At 38.4% G+C, this 25,530-nt stretch overlaps 1 protein-coding gene across 3 annotated transcripts in view; it reads right to left on the bottom strand.

Moving 5' to 3' along the window:
- The window catches only part of ptprga (protein tyrosine phosphatase receptor type Ga), a 313,371-nt gene that overhangs the window by 102,174 nt on the left and 185,667 nt on the right, over window positions 1–25,530 (bottom strand). For all 3 annotated transcript variants that reach the window (XM_065241771.2, XM_065241773.2, XM_065241772.2), the window contains exons 3-4: window positions 18,584–18,766; window positions 13,662–13,810 (exon numbers count right to left, since the gene is read on the bottom strand). In XM_065241771.2, the coding sequence (XP_065097843.1) occupies window positions 13,662–13,810; window positions 18,584–18,766 (332 nt within the window). The remainder of the gene's footprint in view (window positions 1–13,661; window positions 13,811–18,583; window positions 18,767–25,530) is intronic.

The raw sequence follows: 25,530 nt of genomic DNA, 5'->3' as shown, positions 1-25,530 counted from the left end.
AATCTGATTAGACCATTAGCATAGCGCTAAAAAATAACCAAAGAGTTTCGATATTTTTCCTATTTAAAACTTGCCTCTTCTGTAGTTACATCGTGTACTAAGACTGACAGAAAATTAAAAGGTAGCTAATGATATTACGCAGTCCCCTTGGTAACTTTCAATAGCAGGGACTATTTTCGGTCACTGCGTAATATCATTGCGCCTGCTGCAGCCATGTTACCGCAGCAAAGTCCTTGATTGTTACGCCAGAATGAGAGTAGTTCATAGCCATATCAGCCCAGAAAATCACAACTTTTAATTTTCCGTCAGTCTTAGTACACAATGTAACTACAGAAGAGTCAAGTTTTAAATAGGAAAAAAAATATTGAAACTCTTTGGTTATTTTTAGCGCGATGCTAATGGTCTAATCAGATTCAATGGATTATGCTAAGCTATGCTAAAAGTGCTAACGCCAGACCCAGAGATTGGTTGAATGGATTCCAAAAAGGTAAAAATCAAATGTTTAAATCTCTAGAGTGTCACTTTAGGACCTTTTTAAAAGATCCCATTCCAGTGACACCTTTGGTACCTTGTACGATATTGTGGGACTTGGTACTATCATGGACTGGTTTTCTGCAGATTTAATGTGTAATTCACCAAATAATTGCATATCCAAATGCTATCATTTCACATACATGTCATAATTATTATAGTGCGTGAGTCTTCAGTCACTGTATGGAGTACAGACACGGTCCATCAGCCCAGCAGAACGCATCTTTTATGAACGTAACGTTCTTGTCTTCCCATGAGGCAACCAACGATGGCATGTCCTAAAATATTTACGAATTAATACAAAATTCAAGATGACATGTTGCCTGTTGGGATGCGTTGTTCCATTACATTTGTGTTTTCCCAAGTGCACCAGCTGGTATTTAGACATTAGGAGGTGTCAGCAACGTAACAAAGATTTTTCACGGCAGAAACACGCCGCTAGAAACCCAGATGCTGCTTTCAGCCGGTTTAGCGGGCCGCTGTTATGAGACTATATATGTTATCTTAGCTGAAATATCTTCTTGTGATTTGGTTTGTCGAAGCATTTCACTTCTGGACTATTCAATATAAACTAACAGTAAGGCGAATGTGTAAGATTTCCCATGTGTGCTTTTTCTGTGTTGGCGCTGATAACGCCTGAATACTTAGCAGTGGATTTTTCGGTTACTTGCGGGCCTGCAAAGCACACAAAGAGATAAAACTTACGACATATGCATTGTCAGGTCAATTTTCAATAAAAAAGGAAATGGAAAAGAAACGCTGACCGTGAAAGGGGTGTAGACACATCTGTACTTCAGGAAGTGTACTCTTATTCTCTATTGCTTATTTTCTTTCCCCTTAACAATAACGCACACACATCTTCCTGGTTATCTTTGCATCAGGTAATATTTTGGAATGTGCTTTCTGTTGCAATGGCTGATGGGAAATAAAATTCAATTCATCAATGCCACGTCTTATCTCTGATACCCACAGCGGTGCGTGTTGGCTTATGTGGCCTCCATCACATGTGTTAATTTACTTTGTGCTTCTCTTATCTGCACAGGTGGACAAAGGCCTCGGTGAGAGCTCCTCTCTCGCTCTCGCACGGCTCGCTCCGCCCGTTTATCATCGAGCCGGTTGGACGGGGTTTGCCCCTGAATGGAATGGAATGCTGACCACCTAAGCACCATATCCCACAATCCAACGGCTTACCTGACCTCGCTTACCTCTCAAGAGATTTAAATGCACACCACGTCGAAGATAAGAGAAACACAGACAACATGCCGAAATTTCATCACCGTTCTCCTCGCCTTTCGGCTCTAACGATGGCCGAAGCTGCAAAACACAACTTCTAAAACGACAAGTTGGAACCTGATTTTACAGATAAATTCAGCTGAATGGATTTACAGAAACGTGTTACATTTTACACAAAACTTCCAATTAATCACAAATAAATTAGTGATGACACTCAGTACGTGCTTGTTAAAATTCTCTCTCTGCCTGAGAAAGGGGTGTGATCCTTCCACGATTTTTTTTTTTTTTTTTTTTGACAAATTCCCACAAATTAGATTTTACATTAACATTTCTCTTTTCATGTCTTTTGATGTGTTGGAGCTCAATTTATTTCCCTATTTATTCAGGTTGTTTGATAAAGGTTAACAAATGTTAACATTGTTGCTGTTAGCTACCAAACGTTATTTTATCAGGTTGGCTCACACAATTACAAAAAATTAAATAGCACGGTGGAATAGAAAAAATAAATAACAATAAAAACAATTTTTGCCAGACACACACAAAGTGTGGGGTGGGCCCCACTGGTGCGGAATAGGAACGTTACAAGTGGGGCGTGACAAACGGGGTGGAAATTTGGTAATTTTTGTGCCCATCTCTAATAAGTCCTTTATTTATTGACCATACACTGAAAATGACACATTTAAAGGAACAGTATGTAGGATTGTGGCCAAAACTGATATTGCAATCACAAAACTTGTGGCCAATACACAAAACGACAACATAAACATCAGTTGAGAGCTGCAACTCCACATTTTACATGACAATATAATGGCCAGACCAATGTTGTGAGTGATATAAGTATTTGAAATGAAAATTATTTCTTAAAGGGATAGTTAACTTTAAAATGAAAATTCTGTCATCATTTACTCATCCTTATGTTGTTCTAAACCTGTATGAATTTCTTTTTTCTGATGAACACAAAAGAAGATATTTTGAGATATGATGGTAAACCCACAGCAGATAGTGACCATTGATTTCCATAGTAGGAAAAAAATATTTTGGAAGTATTGTGATAAATGATGGTAAGCACACAGTTGATGGTACCCATTAAATTCTATCATATTTTTTTATTCCTTCTATGGAAGTCTATGGTCACTTACTGCTCTGTGTTTACCATCATTTCTCAAAATATCTTATTTTGTGTTCATCAGAAAAAAGAAATTCATACAGGTTTAGAACAACACGAGGTTGAGTAAAAGATGACAGATTTTTCATTTTAAAGTGAACTATCCCTTTAATGTCTAGTAACATATCAGGGCCATTTTATGATTTATTGAAATAAATTTCTTAAATACTGTTCCTTTAAATATAAGCCTAACAAAGTGACACTTTGTAGTTTTTCAACCTTCATAACATATTTTCAAGACCCTATTTTCCAACTATTTATTTTCCTGATGTTTTTGTCATGTCCGAAGCAGCAACTAAGAAAAAGAAACCCAAGGATTTGTCTGAGGAGACCAGAAAGAGAAAACAGGAGAGTGACAGAATAAAAAGAAGGATGAGGATCAATTATATTGGGCCAGTGTTCGCTCGCTGGCGTGAAATAAAGGAGGAGGAGGGGTTTCTGACCGATGCTGACTTGGCCCGCATGCTTTTGTACTAGTAAGTAATGTTATAATGCTTGCATATATAAATCCAGTCTGGCGCCCAAACACATTTTTTTTACGTGAATTTTACTGGAGGCTACTTGGAGAGTTTAGAGAGAGACTTATATCACGTGACATTGTGGCACCGTGGTGGCGTCATGGAGCTAGGACACGGGCGATCCAGGTTCGATTGCCCTTTCAAGGCAATTTTTTTAAATATAAACTTCAACCAAGTGACCACCGTTACAACTGGCTTGAAAACGTGAGCTACGTGATCCTTTGGCGTTTGAAATAAAATAAAACCCATGAAATTATATTCATTTGACATGCTGGAAGGCACACTTTGTGACCTAAAGAGTTGTCTTCTTGTCCTTTGCGACAGTTCTGCGGTGCTTGTGGCCTCTAGGGGCGCTAGACGTGAAAAATACATGTCTAGCACCCCCTAGTGGCCAAAAAGTTCCATGGTGTGCCTTTAAAACAACAACAGCCAGTGAAGAAAATATCATGCTGAACAGCAGCCTACAAGAATGAGGCTGTATAGGCGGCAGCGGGTATAAAAGTTAACAATGGAAAAGTTTGTGACACAGAATGAAAATAAAACTAGAGTTTCGGCAACAGCAGCGAAAACCAAGACAGACAATGAACCTAATCAACCAAAAAGCCAGCCGAAAAGAAAGTATGATTTTTTTATCAGAGACAAAATGCAAACACAGTTGCATTATTATTATTTACTTACTTTTGAACAAAGTCTTATTTCATGCAAAGTGATAATACATTTGCACGTTTATTTTCTCTATTGAACGTGTTTAATGCTGTTATGTTTTAAAATAGGATGTAATTGAATACATTTCAACAGATAAAAGTAAAGCCTACTTGGTTACCATTTTGTTGAGGCGATCAGGGACAGGTGTCTTAGTGCAACTGACGATGAAAAGCATACGTTTATCTGCGAAGTTTTATGTTTGCAATGTTTTTAGTTTTCTGCAAAATACAAACCCGCTCGTATGGATTTTTATAACTCAATCTGCTGCTGCTCAGAGTTTGACGTCACTGGACGTTGCATTTATGGGCCATTGGGGTTTCATTTAAGCAACCCGAGCTGTCGAAATACACTTTTGAGTAAATCGGCAGTGGACAGGATCACACAGACCAAAACAAAAACAGACATCCTAACACACATTTCAAAAAGAGAATAACTGGCTACAGAATTGGTAAACAGATATGTGAACTTAGCATGTTTCTTAAATATCAACAAATATATTATAGTTTTTTTTAATAGTACAGTCAAATACCTACAAATAGATCCTTTATGGCAGTGGTTCCCAACCTTTTTCACTTCTTTTCACATAAAATTAACTAGAACTTGGAATGACTAAACAGATGTATTTTCCTACTAAAATGGTCAAAAAATAAGAAACATCTTGGTGTTTGCTTGTTTTAGCTTATTTTAATGCTTGTTTTGTGCAATTTTTTATAATTTTAAGTCATCTTGACATCCCCTTGGAAATCTGCTTTGGCCCCTCTGTGGGCACCGACCCCCTGGTTTGGGAAACACTGCTTTATGGTAGGTAGATTGGAGAATAAGGCTTTACTATGCGCTTTATAATTACTAATAAACAGCCAATTTGCTACTAATAAGCAACTAGTTAATAGTCACAATTGGACTCTAAACTAAAGTGTTACCATTTATTTTTTTCCAGTAAATGTATTCTCAGGGGATCAATCCCGTGACCTTTCCATTGCTAATGCAAAGAGCAACTAGAATATCTACATATTCACGTCAGCTGGTCGATATGTTTATTAACAAGGTTTAATCGCATTACAAATATTGTAGCTACCACCAATACACAAATCACAGACAAAACTCATCATATATAGACACATTCTAAATAATACTGGGTTAATTCTAATCCAGTGCTGGGTCAAAAAGCGACAAACCCAGCTGTTGGGTTAAATAAACCCAGAACATTTTTATATTTGACCAGCATAGGTTAAATTATAAACCAATTGGTTGTGTTTGTCCCTTTTTGACCCAATGCTGTGAATTATAAACAAAATGTGACAAACTGTTACTTATCTTCCTACTAAACTATTTATTATATAGTGTTAATCAAATAAATAAACAACTGAAGACAGGACATAAAACTGTTTGAACGATGGCCGTTCCATCCGAGTTATCCATGTGGTCCTGGTCATATGATATTACAATCCATCCAGATCACTGTAACACCGTATTTCCATCCAAGCCCTGGGAGCCAGTTTCAATATTATTCTGTCATTATTTATCTGGGTGATTTAAAATGTTATAATAGCATTTGCGTGGAACAGCGACGGCGACCTCCGTGTGACTGTCGTCTCGAATTCTGACACGCAGGAAAAGACGCACGGGTTAAAGATTAATAGAAGAAATGCAGTTGATTTTTGCGGCGCCTGACTTATTCATGAGGGAATGAAGGGGCTTTCGTCACACCAGAGAGACTGTGTGAGTGTGTGTGTGCGTGTGTGTGTGTGTGTGTGTGTGTGTGTGTGATTAGAGACGGCAACATAAGTGTTATCAGAATAAACGCTGCATGGAGGTTGATGTCTACGCGACTGAAGATGCTATGCCTCCATAAATGTGACCGGCATACTAAAAGGACGCTTCCAGTTAAAGCAGCCGGTCTGAACGCAGCAGGACTGCACTTAATCATGGCATTCAGCGGTCTTATTACAGAACAATTACTAAATGGCAGCCCTTGTAAATCATAAATCATTCATCAAGACGAGTCCGGGAAAATGAGTGCGGCATTTTGCAGAGTAGCGCCGATGGCGCGGACCGGCCTGCCTCATGTGTATTCATGGGCGTGTGGATAGATGCACGAAGCTGTTGCTGCCTTTATCTGTTATGGAGAGGAAAACCAGAGCCACAGAAGAGGAAGGAAACATTTTAGTGTAACTTCGATATGTGTGTCATCTGTATTCTGGTTCTGAAGACAAAGTTATGAAATTTTACATTTATGCATTTGACAGACTCTTTATCTGACTTACATTCACATTTAAAGGGTTCATTTCACAAGACGTTTTTAAGATGTAAAATAAATCTTTCAGAGTACATAAGTGAAGTTTTAGCTCAAAATACCAATACAATTTATTGTAACATGTTCAAATTGCCAAAATGTGTCATTTTTTTGGTGTGTCCTTTTAAATGCAAATGAGCTGATGATGCAAACACTGATCACCATAATGGTGGTTTGTCGAAATTGAAACTAAATTGTGCTGTCAATTATTTTCTCTATCGGCACTAAATGACAGTGCCATGGTTGGATAGTTCAGATTAATATAAAATTAATAATATCCCCTTCTGACATCACAAGGGGAGCCAAATTTCAATGACCTATTTTTTTCAAATGCTTGCAGAAAATTGTTTACCAAAATGATGCCATAGAAGAACCAGTTTTGGCTGAATGGTTCTACAAAGAACCTTCGAAGAATCTTTCTGTTTTACAAAAAGTTGTGAGAAAATGACCTTTAGACTATTAAAAGGTAAGAGAGAAATGGTTGTTGTATGATCCTTGACTGAATGGTTCCAAACAATTGCTATAAAGAACCTTTAATAGCACCTTAAGTGTGTACATACACATTCACCATAGGAGGGAATAGACTACACTCCCTCTCACAAAAACACAGACCTCATTCTGCTTTGCTCTGTTGCCTTCTGCATCTGTAAAAGTGTCATTTGACAGACATCTGTCACAGTTCATATCTCATGCGCCCCATCATCTCTCACTTTCGTTCACTTCATCTCTCGCTGTGGGCACCTCAGGCTGTTTAGCATGTGTGAGTGAGCAAAATGCTTCAGGAGGAATAGAAAGACATGATGGCCATCCAGCCAGCATCATCTTCAGAAACCTTACGGTCATAAAACACCAACACAGACAAACCACCTGAAGACCACTCAGACGAATCCTTAAGAATGTAATAGCATTGCTTATTGGACAATCCTCCAAACTTTACTATATATTTTGATGATTTTAGATCTATACTAGCACAGGGTAAAGAAAAATACCAATGAACAATCCACACCTTACGATTGAGCTCTGTAAAAGATGCACATTACAAACCATCTTCTTAAATAATAATTGTGAGATGTAGCATCCCTTAGATTCTCCAAAACATTCATTTTTTACTCTTAAATGTGTACAGCATTGGTATCAACTTGAGGAATGTAAAACAGACATTTGAAGCACTTCTAAATCCCTCAAGTTTGTTTTTCAGCTTTAGAAAACACTCAATAGGAGGGTCTTTTGTCGACACCGTGAAGACCCAGGATTACTATTCGTCCGGAGGGTCCGCTTGACGGACAAGTGAGGGATGGAGAGCTCTCTCCCCAGAGATAATGACAGTGAGCTGGCAGCTCTCAGATTGAAGTCAAGGGCCTGTGGGTACTCTGTCAAAAGAAGCAGTGGTGCTGGTCGGGCCCTGAACAGCCCTCCACAGGGGGCAGCGCTTAATTACCTCAGGCCTCGAGTCGATTCTTCAGTTAACAAAAACTAATTGGCACACTTAAAAATAAAACATGAATAACTTGTTTGGTAAATAGGAGGGAGGCAACTCAATGAAACAAAATGCTTTTGTGGCTGAAAAATCTCGATATAGCAGGGATTGAAGTTTGGCTGCGAGCGATTTCACTGAAATCTGAACTACACTTTGAAAAATAAAGATTTTTTTGTAGTACTTATGGCATTTTGGTCACAAATGCTCCTGAAATTTAAGTGGCATGACCTCAAAATATTTTTGGGAATGTTTATGCGAGTGCAAATAATTGTTGTGGTCCGACCCATTTTGATTTCTTTATGAAACGTTCATATATAACGTTTGCATAAACGTTCGCATATACTGTGGAATAATTAGCTTACGTCTTACAGACCAATAAAACTTTACAGGGATAACTAAGTTTCGTGCTGTTTTTAGCATCAGAGGACACGAATACATAAAGTTCATATTCAGAGTTGCTGTCAGAGTTCAAGCAGATTTGATATTTTTTATTGAGAAATGCGATTGCCAAAAACACACACACAACCCATCAAAATAAAAGTCTGTTTAACGTAATGTTTAAGTTGACAAAAATATATATTTCTATTGTACTGTATTGTTTTTACTTTTAAAATAATACAAATAATGTTTTAATTTTGCTAGTGCTCCTAGATTTAATATTTTGGAGCACCAGTGCTACCTACTAAAAAAAGATAATTTCAAGCCCTGACTTAAGGTAAGGACAGAAAAATATATGGGGGAGAGAAAGGTACGGAATTGGTACAGGACCTCGAGCTGGCATACGGACTCGGATCGCCGAAAGTGCATCTGCACGATATGTCAAAGCATGCCATTACACCATCGGCTCTGACAAAATATAATATTTTGATTCAAAATTACAACGGCACATAGTTACACAAGTAAGTATGAGGGCACAAAATAAAACGTGAAGATTTTTTTAATGTGAAGTGCTGCAAACTAAGTGCTCTTTCACCATACAATATAGTTCTCATTTTTTGTCCCCTTGAAAAACCCCCCCACTCTAGCCCAAACCATGAAAAGACCTACTTTCACTAAAAGGATTGTTTTTACTAAAACATTTTTAGTATACACATAACTATGGTATCTTTAGAATGACGACACTTTGAGCTTCATTTTCCAGGTTTGACAATTATTTTAAGTTTAACAATTAAAGTTAGAGACATTGGAATAAAAAAATGTTTGCATAACATCTTTTTATTACTAAAAATCTTAATTATAAATGTGTGTGAAACCTAGAAATGCAATGATCCCAAAGCCACAAGTCAAAAGAAGTTATGTTTCACGTTTGAGGTCAATAGGACCAAAAATTATGTTCTTGCAAGGGTTTTTGTAAGACTAGTGCCTTTTCTAAGTGCCAGTCAGCTCCAAAATAAAAGTCTTTTGTTTACATGCATACAAGTTTGTTCTTCTTATTATTTATCCTTATGTTAGTGTATAAAATGCAGTTTACACACCAGGAAATAAAACGTCACACAAAGATCGTTGGATTCGTTATCTAATTAGCTACACGTTCTGTCTATCAATATTTTCCATGAAGTCATTGGAGGAATGAGCGAGTCAGATGACGTCATGATATTTGACAGCGTTGTTTGGATATTATGTATTATACTCCCGCCTACTTATAGAAACAAAGTCTGACCACGGTTTGTGTGTTTAGCGCAGTGTTTCCCATACATTGATTTATTTGTGGTGGCCCACCACAGAATCAACACTGGCCCCCACAAATAGAATTTTCATGATTCCCATTTACATTTTTATTTCACTATTTAAAACAGCTTAATTCAGCTTAAAATATAATTTGATATATAATACAGATCAAATACAGATACAGATCAAAGAGTAGAAATGAAAAATATTTCAGGTGCCAACACTAGATCAAACTCAAACACAACATGATGACGTCACATATATGCTAATAAGCGGGTGACGTCATCACCACCACAGTCTCCTCAAAATCCTGTGGGAAACACTGTAGCGGAACCTAAAGTGTAATCTCATATTCAGTGTTACGACGTAAATAGTCCTCAGATTGACGTTCATGCGAAATCTGATGTAAACAACAGACTACATATCTATATTTCATGGATTATAGGCATTTGTGGGAAAAAATGGTCATTGGATGTATTCTATTAGACAGTTTTAATGCGTTATTCACACATCTAAAACAAACTAGATTCGACTTGCGATTGTTATATCAACACAAATGTAAGAAGTTACGTTTATATTTTGCATGTTGTCATCTGGACTTCTGTCACAAAATACTACATTTATGATACTAGAGCATCTGTATCTCAAAACAGAGACCATACACTGATGCTACACCCGTAGACCTTTTAAACAATGTACAGTTATGTTAATATTAATAATGTCTGTAGACAGTAGGCTAAATAGATATTATTAGCAGCGTTAAAAAAACTGACGTCATCCCATCCATGAATAAGTGCGTGTCGAGAGGTTAAAAAATCTCCACGTTTTGTTTTTGTACCCCCTTACTTACTTGTGTAACAGTCTTTAAATAAAACATGGAAGTGTTTTGTGGCTTCTAAATTCATCCCTGTTTGGATCCTAAGGAATTAATGGGGCTAGGCTAAATGTTAACACATTCACGACGTGCTGTACAAAGATTAAGTACACGCATTAAATAAAGATAGATATGTATTAATGCATCTAAGTTGATGTAAAAACATAAAAAATATTGAAAAACAGTGGGGTTTTCCTTTAAACATGTACAGTATGGCATCGTGACAAATAACCCTTTATTGTAAAGACATATTTCTATGTTAGCAAAATGTTTTCTGATATAATAAAACAAAAAATGTCAAAAAAATATGTAAAAAGTCCTTGAATTGTCTGACCAAATGTTGTCAGTAACAAACAAGCAGCTTTTGCAATCTTTTAAACCTTTATTTTTGTTTTTGATTTCAGTCACTTACATCGCACAAAAAGCAAACAAAAATTGTTGTTTTCAACACAATCAACAACATAACCTAAAGCTACTAAACCCTACCTCAAAGAGAAAACACTATACCAGCTGGCTTCAGCAACAACAACCATCACCACCACCACCACGATAAAGCCCTTCCTCACTTGCGTTTTAATAATTCTTCAGAGCTTCTAATTAGTGTAATTAATTCAGTTTAATGAGCCCTCTTCTCTCACGCGACACCCTCTAAATCATGTCAAGACCACTTTAGAAGAAAACCGCACGGGCACTCACGCCTAATATAGGTTTTCACAATGGCATTAATCCACAGGCGATGCTGTCGTCCGTGAGAGCTTCGTGGAGATCATGGTCTGAGAGCTTCCACTAAACACGTGACGTCACGCCAAGCCGCTGATAGTCTTCATTAGAGTCCTGTCTCAATTAGTTTGGCTAATGAGCGTGTTGGTTGTAAGCAAGCGTTTCGGCTGGTGAAGACTAATTCTTAATAGGCAACACTTCATGTCAGGTTCTGCTTTAGTTCCTCTGTGCTACTCTTATTCGTTAACCTACCCACTAGCAGATTTTTTCTTGTCATCTGCGCTTCTCAAGTTTTCTTTTTTTTTACGTCCGTCTTGTCTTTCTTTCTCGAGCAGCTGGGGTTGTGTAACAGAATGAAAAGAGCAACTTCATCTGCATTCTGAGCCTTCAGGCTCGACTCGCATCGACTACAAAACACTGAATGTGACAGACCAAACAATTCAAAAAGGCCACTGACAGACATCACAGGAACTTAAACACGAGTGTCTATCTAGGAGATAAAGCTCTGCTACTGTATGTCATCTCCAATGATAGACTAGATGATAAACTAATCAACTAAACAGATCGCACAATATAAGCACTTTCTTTAAACCATTTCGGTGGGAAAACACGTCTATAAACGTTAATGAACAAAACGGATAACTCTGGATCTGATTTAATGAGTCGTTTTTAAATGCATAAACACACACATCACACTATATAAATGTGTCAACCTGCCATGTTTTTTGGTTGTAAACCGTCATCAGTTCGGTTAATAAATTTTATTACTTGAAGATAAAATTTGTGTACTGACTATTTATTGAACGCTGCCACATTTTAACTGTTTTTTAGCTAAGAAAAGCAATATTACTGCCATTTTACCATGGACTGTTAACTAAGCAAGACCATCACCTGAGGTAAAGATGTGACCCTGTCTGTGAAATCCAGTTCTCAACTCATTTTAATTTCAATCTTTGACATGATTTTCCTCAGTCAATATTAAAGATATCAAGGTTATATTTTTACACATTTATGTAGGATGATTTTATGTAAAAAACAGTAAATTATAAAGAAATGACTTCACAGGCAGGGTCACAAACTGACATTTACATGTATTCATTTAGCAGATGCTTTTATGCAAAGTCTTTTACAAATGAGAGACCATTTAACATTTTGTCTAAAATAACAGCTTACTGCATTAGCAGTTTTTTTTAAACGACTTTTAATCTGGGTTGTACAGACCTTTAACTCCAATAAGATGTGTACATGATGACATCATCACAACAAGCCACATCACAAGGTTGGCTAATGCAGGTCCACAGACTCATATATTACTCTATAAATTAGCTCTGGAGGGCGGGCAGCTAATAAAAGTACGAGAACAAAACCAAACAATATTCAACGCACTTAAGGGCGAAACACACGTTTATCTCTGATCACTTGCATATTTAAGGTGGGTAAAAAAACTGATCAAGAGAGCTGAGAGTTGCCAGATGACCATAATGATAAATCAGCATGGCTGCGAGTGACGCAAAGAGCCAGCGATCAGACCCAAGAACGCTTATCTTCATAATGCCTTATACGATCGATCTGGGAACACCCTTTACCCTGTATAAGAGACAGGCAACCACTCCTCCTTTCTTACAGATCATGGATAGTAAGGCTACATCCGAAATCACATACAGTATGTACTGATTTAGATGAAGTAGCTACTCATCGACCGTTTAAGCAGTAGGTCCTGTATAGTATGAATATGGATAGTATGAATATATTCGGATGTACTATGTCCGCCATGTTGATACATCACGAGACATCCGTCGGCATAACAACAAGTTAGTCGTTCACTAGGATGAAGTTAAACTAGCGCAATTTAAACACAAAGAAAACCTCTTCAGGGGGATCATGGGATAGTAATGTGTTTATCGAATGAACGCTTCATGAACTTGGCAGAAGTCTTCAAGGTACTTTCACTACCGTTTTTCGAAAACCATGAATTTGGACATACTACACACCTCGCCTACTGCTTTTCGCCTACTAAAGAGTATGGATGTAGGCAGTTTTGGACGCAGCCTAAGGGGCCATTCACATATCGCGCCTTTTGCTCTCTCAAGTTCGTTATTTCAAATGTACGCACGCTATATGCACGCTCATAATTGAAGTGGTGCAGGCGGTGCGTCCTTCTCGTTTTTTCAGTTAAAAACATCTCAACTTTTCAGAATGCCGCAAGCGCACCGCAGGTCATGTGTCAAGAACCTACGAGCCTAGCGTTTACAACGTGTTTTTAGGGGCGACATGTGAACGGCCCCCCAAGACTTGCCCAGATAAACTCCTAAAAGATCACCGTTATAATATTGCTTCAATGTTCTTAGGACTATCAAAGGCCTCCATAAGTGCATCATTTCAAAGACATGGAGGCAAAATCAGTCAGCCTGCCAGAGCCGGTTTAGCCGGATTGTTTGGATACAGCAGACGTCGGAGAGAGATTAGCACAGCCTTACCTCCACAGGGAATCTCCTGCCATTGATGCTGTGCTCCGAGCCGTCCGAACCGTTGCTCTGGCCCCAGTGAAACTCCACCTTTTCGGCTTTGAAGCGGCCCGGCAGACCCGCCCCTCTCACGAAATAATCATCCTTTAGGAATATGGCCACTACAAGGTGAAAAGAAAGGAATAAGTAGGAGAAACAGTGAGATAAGGACTGCTCAAGTCATGTCGGCTGGGTAAAAAAAAACGCATAAGTTGTACCTCTGTGTTTGAAAAAATTTGGGAAATTCGAGAAAGAGAATTGAGTTTGGAGGACACTTTTTAAGATTTATTCATTTAGCATCCTTAGGGACAATGAATATTACACGCAGTTTCTTCCTGCTATTTCTGTTGCCCTCAGAAGGCAAGGTCTCAAATGAAGCAGTAATTTGGCAGAGGGAAGACATCTTCCCCTTTCAAATTGCTTTCCTGATTCCTTTTGTTATTTCATAAAACTGGAGCCCTAATAAAAAGGAAGAATTGATAGCAAAAGCTCTTCTCCCGAAAAGCATTTAGATTCACAAATTGGCCTTCCGCAACAGGACCGGACTTTAATTAATGGGTACAACTTTAAATAGCATGGCCTTTGTCAGACAGATTTCCTTTTCTGATTGAATTTCGAAGTGATTTTTACTTTCCTATTGCCACGAGAGACTTGTGTCCCATTTAAAAGCTCGGCTTCACTGAAACCTCACTTGTAATCTCACCGGAACAGGCTTGTGTCCAACCGGCGAGATATTGAAGCAATCAACTGGTGGCAGTCTGATTCTGTCGCCACAGCAACGTGAAGTGAGCCTAAGGTGCCGGGGGCAAAAGTAAAATGAGAGAACATACCCTTGTGCACATACAGTACACGACTGGGGGAAAAACCAACCATGTTCTCATTCCTTCTTTGGACTTTCTTTTTGTTGTTTGGTTTTTTGTTGATTTTTCAACATAATCCGACATGAGAGAGGCAGAACCGGTTTCATTAGTTATTCAAGCTCTGAGCTTCATGAGCATTAACAAACAGGCAGGAATTAGACGGCTAAGCCAGCAGGACCTTTGAACAGCAACGTGTGAAAACCGGGATTCGGCTGCCAGGAAATCCTTGATCAATGCAAATGTTTCTTCAAGGTTCCCAGATCTCATGAATTTCTTCAAGTTTAATTTGGCGGCAGTCTATGAGAATTTTGTTCGCTGCATCGGACAGGCCAACAACACACGCACATACACAATTGTAAACAGGGACTGGTATTAAAGGAATATTGCATTTTCATAACAAAATCGGATAATTTATCCCCCCCCAAATATCATCCAGAATGTTTGTCTTTCTTTGTTCAGTCCAGAAGTTTGAGGAAAACATTACAGGATTTTTCTCCATATCGTGGACCTTTGTAGACCTCAACAGTTTACAGTTTCAATGCAGCGTCAAAGGGCTCTAAACGATCCCAACCAATACATAAGGGTCTTATTTGGCGAAAAAAAGTACTTTTAAACCACAACTTCTCATTTTGCACTAGCCGTGTGACGCACCAGCGTGGCCTTACATATTGCATGACCTTTCGATGTAATTACATCATATCACGTATGTAAAACTACCACTAGTGTTTACAAGTGTGGAGAAATAAGACTGTTCAGACGTTGTTGTTTAAGGGAATGATACTAAGTAATGTCTTTGTGTCAGTTTATTTTTTTTAAATGGTCCGTGTGCGTTTCACATATGTAACACTTGACCTTTTGACTTGATTACGTAATACGTAAGGTCACGCTGGCGCATCAAGCTGGCGCATCACGCTGGCGCTTCACGCGGAAAGAAGTTGTGGTTTAAAGAGATAGTTCGGCCAAAAATATTAAACCCATGATTTACTCACCCCCAAGCTGTCCGAGTTACATATGTCCATCGTTTTTCAGACAAACACATTTTCGGATATTTTAGAAAATGTTTTAGATCTTTCAGTTGATTAAATGTAAAGTTACGGGGTCCACGACCTTCAAGTCCAAAAAAAGTGCGTCCATCCTTCACAAATTAAATCCAAACGGCTCCAGGATGATAAACAAAGGTCTTCTGAGGGTAATCTGCGCGGTGTTGTTGTAGAAATATCCATATTTAAAACTCTATAAACGTGAATAACTACCTTCCGGTAGCGCTGCCATCTTAGTCGCGTCCGCATTCAGGATGAGAGCTTACGCAGCCTACGGAGGCTACTCTGCTGCTGCTCTGTGCCCCCGCCCTTCGAATTTGTCATACGTCACTAAGAAAAGTGCGTACACTACGCTAATACTCTCTCCTGAATACAGAGGAGTCTAAGATGGCGGCGCTACCGGAAGGTAGTTATTTTCATTAATAAAGTTTTAAATATGGATATTTCTACAACAACACCGCACGGATTATCCTCAGAAGACCTTTGTTTATCATCCTGGAGCCGTTTGGATTTAATTTGTGAAGGATGGACGCACTTTTTTTGGACTTGAAGGTCGGGGGCCCCGTAACATTACATTTAATCAACTGAAAGATCTAAAACATTTTCTAAAATATCCGAAAATGTGTTTGTCTGAAAAACGATGGACATATGCAACTCGGACAGCTTGGGGGTGAGTAAATCATGGGTTTAATATCATTTTTGGCCGAACTATCCCTTTAAAGTAAGTTTTCTTTTTTTTGCCGATAATGGCGTTTCGCTAGATGAGACCCTTATGCCTCAGTTGGGATAATTTACGGTACATTTACACGGAGCATAAGCGTTAACGCTTGTCTGAAGCGTGGCCAACAGCCAATCAAAGTCGCCGCAACACATGCTCTGGTCTTTCATAAACGTATTTGGTTGACTCATGCTCGTGTGGCAGGAGCGTCGCTGAAGCAGCAGTGCTGCGATCGTTTCGGTGTCGGTTCCATTTTTGCTGCGCTGCTCACGCTCAATTAAAGTGACAGTGCATTGTTTATGCTTTAAATGGTCGTGGATTGACGCGAAAAAGTGTAATTTTACCAAAAAAATCATAAATGTGATGCCAAGTGTGTTTCAAACAGTCATGACTTTGGGCAATTTAAAAGGAAGCAATCAATATTTTAAAACGCAGAAGACTGCGCTGTCATTCACTGTCTGCCCAGCACTAAATGAGTTCTCCTCATCTATAATCTTCAGAGAAATAGATACATCTATAAATCTATGCTTAAACTGTTGAAGGGAAACACGATCGACTGCTTCATGCTGTCAATCACTGAGTGAATTTTTTTATTCTATCGTTAAACTTCAGAGAAACAGATTTTATAATGTACCATGGGCTTTTTATGTCTATAATTGTGTATTGTGTCTATATCTGTCATTACACGGACCAGAACAGCATGAAAACAATGTGGGTTAAACAAATCACAGTTATATAAATTACATTGACCGTCAAAATACGTCTTGAAGAGGTTTTGCTCATAAATGCATGTAAAATGTGAACTTGAGATTTTTATACTGTTATTAAACTGCACAGAATGTGCTGCAAACGCAGCCGGTGTGAAAGCACAATGGCCACGCGGAGCAAACGCTCTCCTCACACGCTGCTCAAGCTACACATACGCGCTGCTCACGCTTGCGGTGTGAAACCGCCGTTAGAGCCCTTTGAACCTGCATTGACACTGCAAACCATTAAAGTCCACTAAGGTCTATTACATCCTTGAATGTTTTCCTCAAAAAACGTAATTCCTTCTCGACTGAACAAAGAACAACAAACATCTTGGATAACATGGGGGTAAGTAAATTATCAGGATTTTGTATTGAAAGTGAAGTATTCCTTTGGTCAATCGGATCCTCCCATGTAACATCCTCGATTTCACACCTACAGTATCCCGTTCCCGAACATTCCTAACGAGAGCTGTGCTGGGAAAGTGGAAAGGTCAAGGGTCACTTGACATTGTACTCCTTCATAGAGAAAATGATTTTGAAAAATGATCGAATCATGCATTATTCATAGGTGCTGGGGTCTTGTAGGTTTATTGTGTCGTCCTGTTCCAGGTGATTATTTCACTGATAAAACGCTCACGTGTCAGTTATAAATAGCAAAGCAGTTCTCCATTATTCATGAAACTACAGCGGGACATTTGTCTTTCTCCGTTCAGATTATGTTTAAGCTGGAAAATATGTTTATTTTTAAATAAGTTTATTTCTTCAATATGTTCAGCTGCTGTATAGCTTAATGGTGCAGGACTGTAGCATAAAAACTTAATTCTGGTGTCAAAGTTCAGGAGGGAGATCATATCATAAAAATGTAGTAGAGAAATTGAGCGTGAAGGTATGAAAGTTTGAACATCCATTCAGTTTAACTTTATAATTTATATGAGTAAGACTGCAGAAACCGGCAGTCTAGCGCATGCAGGTGACTCAGGTTTGAGTCCTGCCAGCAACATATCATGCTTCTATTTATCCTCTCTATCATAATAAAAATAAAAACAAAATTTACTCCGCATTACAAAAAAAAAATTATATTTATTATTAAAAAACGTATATTGTCAATAATGTTGTCACATGGGGTACTTTCAACACTCATAAGGCAATTGGTACATATGGACATTTTGAATGATTTGTCTTGACCGCTGTCACATTGAGGTTTCGTTATTGTATTTTGTAAGATAATCGTATGTTTTTTGCACGATTAACTTCGTACTTATTCTTATGAATTAGCCAACTCGTAAAATCTGTACCATTTGCTATGAGATAGCGTTGAAAGTACCCTCCATAGTACCACATTATTGACTTTTTTACTTTTAGAGTACTTTTACATGTACCGCATATGTTTAGCTTTTACCGCATTCTGTTTAAACATGACAGGCCTTAGTCCCAATCCACATTTACGATAAAAAAGACTAGATATTCTGTCAAATAAACGAATTTATGTTTCCCGTTAAAAATGCTTTTTGTGTATCTCTGTATTTACCGGTTTTGCCTGTGTTCTTCATCGACGTCTTATTGGACGACTCCGCGTCGAACCCGTCCAACGTGAGTTCCTGGTACTCCATCGAGACCCTAGTATCATGGTCGGCTATATTGATCGGCGATTGGTTCCTCTCCTGACACTCAGGAAAAGCATTCGCCCACCCTGTATCTGGTCCATACGTCCCTGCAGGACAGAAAGACAGTAAATCAATGGATCATCACAATACAGACAGAAGCTGAGCGGCTCCCAGACTCACTTTGTTCTTTATGAATGTCAGTCAAAACAAGCCTGAGCTGTCCTGGGACGGCTGTCTGCATCAGGCAAACTGAAAAGCTTGATGAATTGATAAAGCAGTCACTTTAATCTGAGATCTTTGAACCACACAGACTAATGGGTTGTTCACACATACTGTGATTGCATCTCGGGAGGTCGCAGATGGGCTGTATTGCTTTTTTTAGTGGGCAATTCTACTGCCGGGTGTTGTGATGGACTTCACAACTGGTCAGGACTGCAGATGTGATCACAAATAGGATGCTTACCAGGACAAAAACTTATCTTTTAAAGGTGCATGGTGTAACTTTTAGAAGGATCTCTTGACAGAAATGCAATATAAGCTACATAACTATATTTTTAGTGGTGTATAAAGACCTTACATAATGAACTGTATTGTTTTTATGTCGTTTTTATCTATATACACCGCGGGTGCCCTTACAAGGAAGTCGGCATTTCGCACCACCGTGTTTCTAAATGCACAAAGCACGTTTTATCACTACGATGACGTGTCTGTCCTGTGGCGGCTAATGTAGCTTCTCTATGTGTTTCGAAAGCAACGGGTGAGCTGTGGACTGAGCCGTTGGTTGCAATTCACAGTCTCACTGCTAGATGTCGCTAAAATCTACACACTGGTGCTTTAAAGGTGCTCTAAGCGAATTGACGCGTTTTAGACCATAAAACATTTTTTGTTAAATACAGCAAACATCTCCTCACTATCTGCTTGCTGCCTGTCTGCTGATCAAATTGTAAAAAAATGCGATCTCTCTAGACAGCCCAGACTTCACAAACGGCAATAACAACACAGTGGCCAAACCTACAAACAGAAACCATAACAAAGTTTTCCAGCCAATAAACGACAAGAAGGATTTGGGGGTGGGGGTTGGACGCGTTCATGAAAGCACGGAAGGTAGGGGGAGGAGTTAGCTACGCTCCGTCTGTTTGAAAACAAATCAAACGTCAACAAAAACTAACGTCTCGCAGATTCGCTTAGAACGCCTTTAAAGGGGACATTTCGCAAGACTTTTTTTAAAATGTCAAATAAATCTTTGGTGTCCTCAGAGTAAGTATGTGAAGTTTTCGCTCAAAATATTATATAGATCATTTATTATAACATGTTAAAACTGTCACTTCGTAGGTGTGAGCAAAATGCAAATGGGCTGATCTCTGCTGGATACTGCAGATTAAGGGGCGATATTATCCCCTTCTGACATCACAGGGGCTTCCAAATTTCAATGACCTATTTTTCACATGCTTTCAGAGAATGGTTTACCAAAACTAAGTTACTGGTTTGATCTTTTTCACATTTTCTACGTTGATAGAGGCACTAAGGACCCAATTATAGCACTTAAATATGAAAAAAAGAAAGATTTTCATGAAATTTACAAGGAAAAATAAAGAAAACATTGTTTGGGTGAGTGAATGAGGACAGAAGTTGAATTTATTTCAAAGCATCAACAATTGTTTAATTTATCAAGGACAAATGTTTTATTTGTACTGTCAATAAATCACATTTGTGATTCACATACTAAACAAAAAGTCCTTTAAATTGCCAAATTCAGTTTAAATTGAAACAGTGCGTAACAACAATCACAAACAAGATTAAAGATAGTATAATCAATACACAAATCAAACTCACTTTGTCCACTCATCATTTTTTTATTATATCTCTGTATGTGATTACATCAGCAAGCAAGCAATTTTGAGTTTAAAATATGTCTAATAGCCGTCCAAACACAGCCCAGACATCTAATCTAAAAAACAAGGTGTATAACCATCGCCCAAAAATAAATACAATAAATGAATAAATGAAACTAAACACCTTGTAATCAATGTTGACTTACATGATGAAATATCAGACCAAATTCAAAATTATTTTGGTTTGAAGTGAGTTACTAATAGCCTGACTATATCCTAGACATTGACATGATTGCTATCGCTATATAGGATATCTCACAGGATCATGCGACCTCCATATCTTCTCTCTTATTGGTCGTCACCGCATCACATAACTGCTCCTTTTGCACAAATCAAACTTTTCTAACCTTTTGCAACGTGCCCCCATCGTTGATGCGTCACAAGAAATCCCCAAATCTCATCGATAATGAATGAATGACTTCAGGCGGACATGTTTTTCATATCCACGTAAATAATTGTGTGGCACTCAGCGAAGACAAATACGGAACGAATCAATGTCGAACAGACCCACATCGTCTCATAAATAATAAAGTATATAGATACTTTTTATTTCAGCGCACAAAATGAGACAAGCAAACATAACAAGGATATTTTAAGAGTCCATTAAACCCCTTAGTACGCTTAGAGGCGCCTCTTTGCCTTCACTTACACTGCTGCTGCCAAATCATAAATGCACCTTTCAGTGCAATAAACACATGCTGATGAGACACGGTATTGCCAAAGAGTTTGAAGCAACCGTGTTTGAGTGTTCTCAGACTCGCTGAGAGGTGAGCCGTGATCCACAAACATCTAAATAGAAAGTCCATCCCTAATTGAAAGCAATCCTCAGCTACCTGCCATTTAGATGAATCTGTCCACAATTACCCTTGCCCTGCGTGCATCCGGACCAATCCGAAATGCGTATTTCATCGAATTAGGATTCATCCTTCTGCTCTCAGTCCAGCCTCAGGGCATATTGATTCGACAGGTCTGGGTTTCATATGGAGTGGCAGAGTGCTATAGATCCAGGCAGGGCTGCTGGGTAATAAAAGAGAGCGAGGGCTCGCGTGTGAAAAGATTACTCACTCTTTAATGCAGCTCTAACGCGGTTACGAAAACTGCACACGCAAACTTAATCCCAACCGCACCTCAGGATACGCACAGCTCAGACAAGAAAAACAAAAGTTTGAATACATAACCCTGTGCCTCCGAGCAGAAACACAAAGATCGGTGCTTTGTATTTTTTATTTGTTTTGCTAGCTTTATGAAATTATTTATTTTGTACGTTTCTTTGTTATTCGTGGGTCATTTGTTGGTTTCTAGGCCAAAAATACACTTCAAGTAAGGTTTCTGTTGTGCGAAACATATCTAACGTAACTTTTCTTAGTGTTGCCACAAGGGCCGCTATAACGCGTTAGCATAAACTTTCTTGTTCCAGGGTTGGTTTCGTCTTTCTGTTAAACTACCGTCATGACAAATCATCGGGTTGTGTGTCAATTCACTACAAAATTAAGTAAAAAGTACACTGCACCACTGGAGATCTTCATAGCTAGCCCATTGTTAAACAATGTTTCAGTGCAATAAAAGAAATGATGGTGCGTTCAAGCCATGTCGGAAATAACGCAATTTATGAGATGAACACGCATAAACATCACAAAGTCATAAACACGAGTGGGAAACTCAAGAAGTGTGTGCCAGTAGTAGGATTTCCATCAAAACGTAAAGCAAATCTTTTCAAAATATGCACAAAAAAACAAATGTGAAATAGTTGCGTTTCCATCAAGTTGTTTGAACGAGTAACAGTGGTATTGGTAACCTAGTAACTAACAGTAAATAAAACAAGCCATGCTTAGAAAATGGAGACAGGACTGAATTTAGTTAAGATTGGGCAAGTTATACATTTCTTAGCAGTGCAGCTTGTGATTGCCAAATTGAACGCAGTGCGCAGAAAAATGCAGAATATTTGATGCACTGTTCCGATGACAACGTCAGCGGAAACAGGTCATTTTAATTAAATACATGTTTTTTATTTATATAGTGCTTTTCACAATTGTTAATTGTTTCAAAGGAGCTGTCTCATGGGTTAAATGTTCGCAAAGTCAGAATTTATTCTGCAAATACGTTTCCCATCTCCCATTATTCGCATTTGCGCAGTCAAAACTAGCTCAAGTGAGCGTAAAAACTTTTTTGCGAATTAAGGGATTTTTACTAAAAACGATGTTGTGAGGTCGTGCGTCAGTTTGAGTTGTAGTTCAGTAATGGCAGCAGAGAAAGACGTAAGAAAAGCTTTTCGGTCCGTTGTTACAAAACTGCCGAATATACAGAAGTTAAAGCCGGAGCAAGAACAATATGGTAACACTTTATTTCGATAGTCCACTTTAGACATTTTACTGATTATAAGAAACTTTGCAACTACTTATCAACTACTTATCAACTACCAATCTTTAGATAATTAGTAAACTGTCTGCTTAAAATCTACTAACACTTGATTGCGATGATATCTCAACAGACATTCAACTGTCTAGAAGTATCTTTGCATGTGCATGTCAACTTATTCCACTAACCCAAACCTCTTCCCTAACCCCAACCCTTACAGTCTACTAATACTCTAATGACAGTTAGTTGACGTATAGTTGCAAATTATTGAAAGTTAGTTGACATGTAGTTGCAAAGTTATTTATAGTTAGTAGAATGTCTAAAGTGGACTATCAAAATAAAGTGTAACCAACAATATTTGCTAAGTTTTGTTGGTCTGATCATTCGGACTTGTTTTTTCCGGCTGGTTTCGGCGCATGATATACATCACGACCACACATTAACGGTTGCCTATGGCAGATCCTAAGTGACTCTGGGCAGATCCAATAGTTTTAAACTTCAACAGAGGACCCTGCTTAACGGAAGTAACGCTTTGCAATGGAGCGTGGCCAGACTCTCTGTACAAATGAAATGAATGTACGAGAGTCTGGTGCGACCAGGCTAGATCGAATTGGTACTCGTGACATATTAATTCACATCATACAGTAGGTACTGTAACTAAGGCAGTTTAACAGTTTAACAAAAACCTTGCAAATTAATAGTTTGTCGACATCTTTATAGTTTGCTTCATTAAAAATCCAAAAATAAATGAGAGATGTTTTCTTAATTCTTTAGTAACTCCAAAAGCACATCTAAGTATGTAAAACATGACTGGATGCGGCACATAACCAAGAATATCCCAAACAGCAGACGACTCCAGGCAGACGGATCTGCTGAAATCGACGCGGATCCTGCCCGGAGTCATCTGTTGTCTGGGATGTGTGTACCCATGTCTGTTTTTAATGTACTCCATGTTTTGTCTGCCCATGTTGCTTATGGCTTGACCAGCTGTCTCTTAATGTAGCCACCAATTAATCAATCAATCAAAAACTCAGGTGGGTAGTATAAGATATCCACCTGAGGACGAAAGGAAATTTTAGTCTCTCCAACATTAAATGATTGTGAGGGACCTCGGCAGCCTTCTGTTTTCATTTACTCTTCATTTTCCCCTCCAGACAGAAAGAGAAGAAGCGCTGACCAGGTGTCAAATCAACATTTCATTCACCTTTGACCCCTCACTCAACTTGATCAATACTTCCTCTGTTCCTCGGTTCCTTCTTAACCTCGTTGTGAGAGAGAGAAGGAGGCTTTGATAGACCTTCTGAAATGAGATTACGTCTCGAGGCACAAAAAGTTAACGTTCCTGCAAGAAAGCGAAATGCGCTTTCAGCATTGATTCACTCGCTTCTTGATCTTTAAGAGGGTTTTCAGAAGGTTTCAGGTGAAGATCTGAGATGGAGACATTTAGGACTTAATCCAGTTCTCGGTTTCAGTTTGCTAAAAGCCAGTTTACAGGAACTGCTTGCACATATCAAATGAAGGTAAATAAGATGAAAAAAAAGAGTGAATTGTAGAGGTGGTTAGATGGAGTACTACAAAATTTCAGGGATTTAAAGTGCACCTATTTTGTTGCTCAAAAACAACATTTTTTTGTGAATTTGTTATAATGTGTTCACATGACACATTATTTTCCCCATACCATAGATTTTTGTAGAACCACATATTCTGCTTTTATCAAACTCTCTGATATTGTACAAAACTCATCAATCTGAAAAGCTCTGTGTCCCTGATTGGTCAGCTAATCTGTACGTTGTGATTGGTCTGAATACCTCTGACGTCAGCCGGAAATGTGATGCTCATTACCATGTTTGAAAGATTCGCTCACAATGCAATGCTAACAGGAGTTAACTTACAGGCTGTGAGTCCGAAGCGGGAGGAATTATGATAATGTCGGCCTTTACTACATCACCAATCCCAGGAAGTAAACTGTTGCCTACAATCCGTGTGTTTGTTGTAGTCCAAGAAAAGAGATTGACTTTTACTTTGGGGTTTGTAGCTTTTGCATATGGTTACCATGTACTAAAACACACTTAAACACCAAAGCAAAGCAAAATTGTGAATCTGACAATAGTCCCGCTTTTAAAAAAAAGTATGTGCCTGCTAAACCAAGCATCACATAATATCGCCTATTTTCTTTATTCAAATTGACAAAACAAAGATTGTGTGGCTTGTTGCTAAGATTCCTGTTATGTTATGTTACATATACTTTACAGTTATGTACTTTAAAGAAAGTTTGCTATAATTTATATGTACACTGTAAAAAAAGTTGGTTAAAAAAAACATGTATCTTTAAATTTTGGGTTGAACCAACACATTTTATTTTGTTATAAATGATATGTAATACAACAAAACTTGACTACATCTTCAGTCCTATTGGTACTTCCACATTGTGTCACTGCTCATTTGCATACCCCTGATTGTAAAGGCGGCAAACGTCTTTGATACGCTTTGTCGCTCTAAATTGCCGTTATTCTAAACGTCAGAAAAGATAAAAATCTAGAGTTCAATCTAAAAGTGAAAAATAAAGAAAGACGGACTGTCAGTCAGAAATAAACAAATCTTGCGGCTTCTTTGAGCACGTCACA

This window comes from Paramisgurnus dabryanus, chromosome 14 (assembly GCF_030506205.2).
Source record: "Paramisgurnus dabryanus chromosome 14, PD_genome_1.1, whole genome shotgun sequence".
Classification (NCBI taxonomy): domain Eukaryota; kingdom Metazoa; phylum Chordata; class Actinopteri; order Cypriniformes; family Cobitidae; genus Paramisgurnus; species Paramisgurnus dabryanus.
This window is presented reverse-complemented; position numbering and strand designations above follow the sequence as displayed.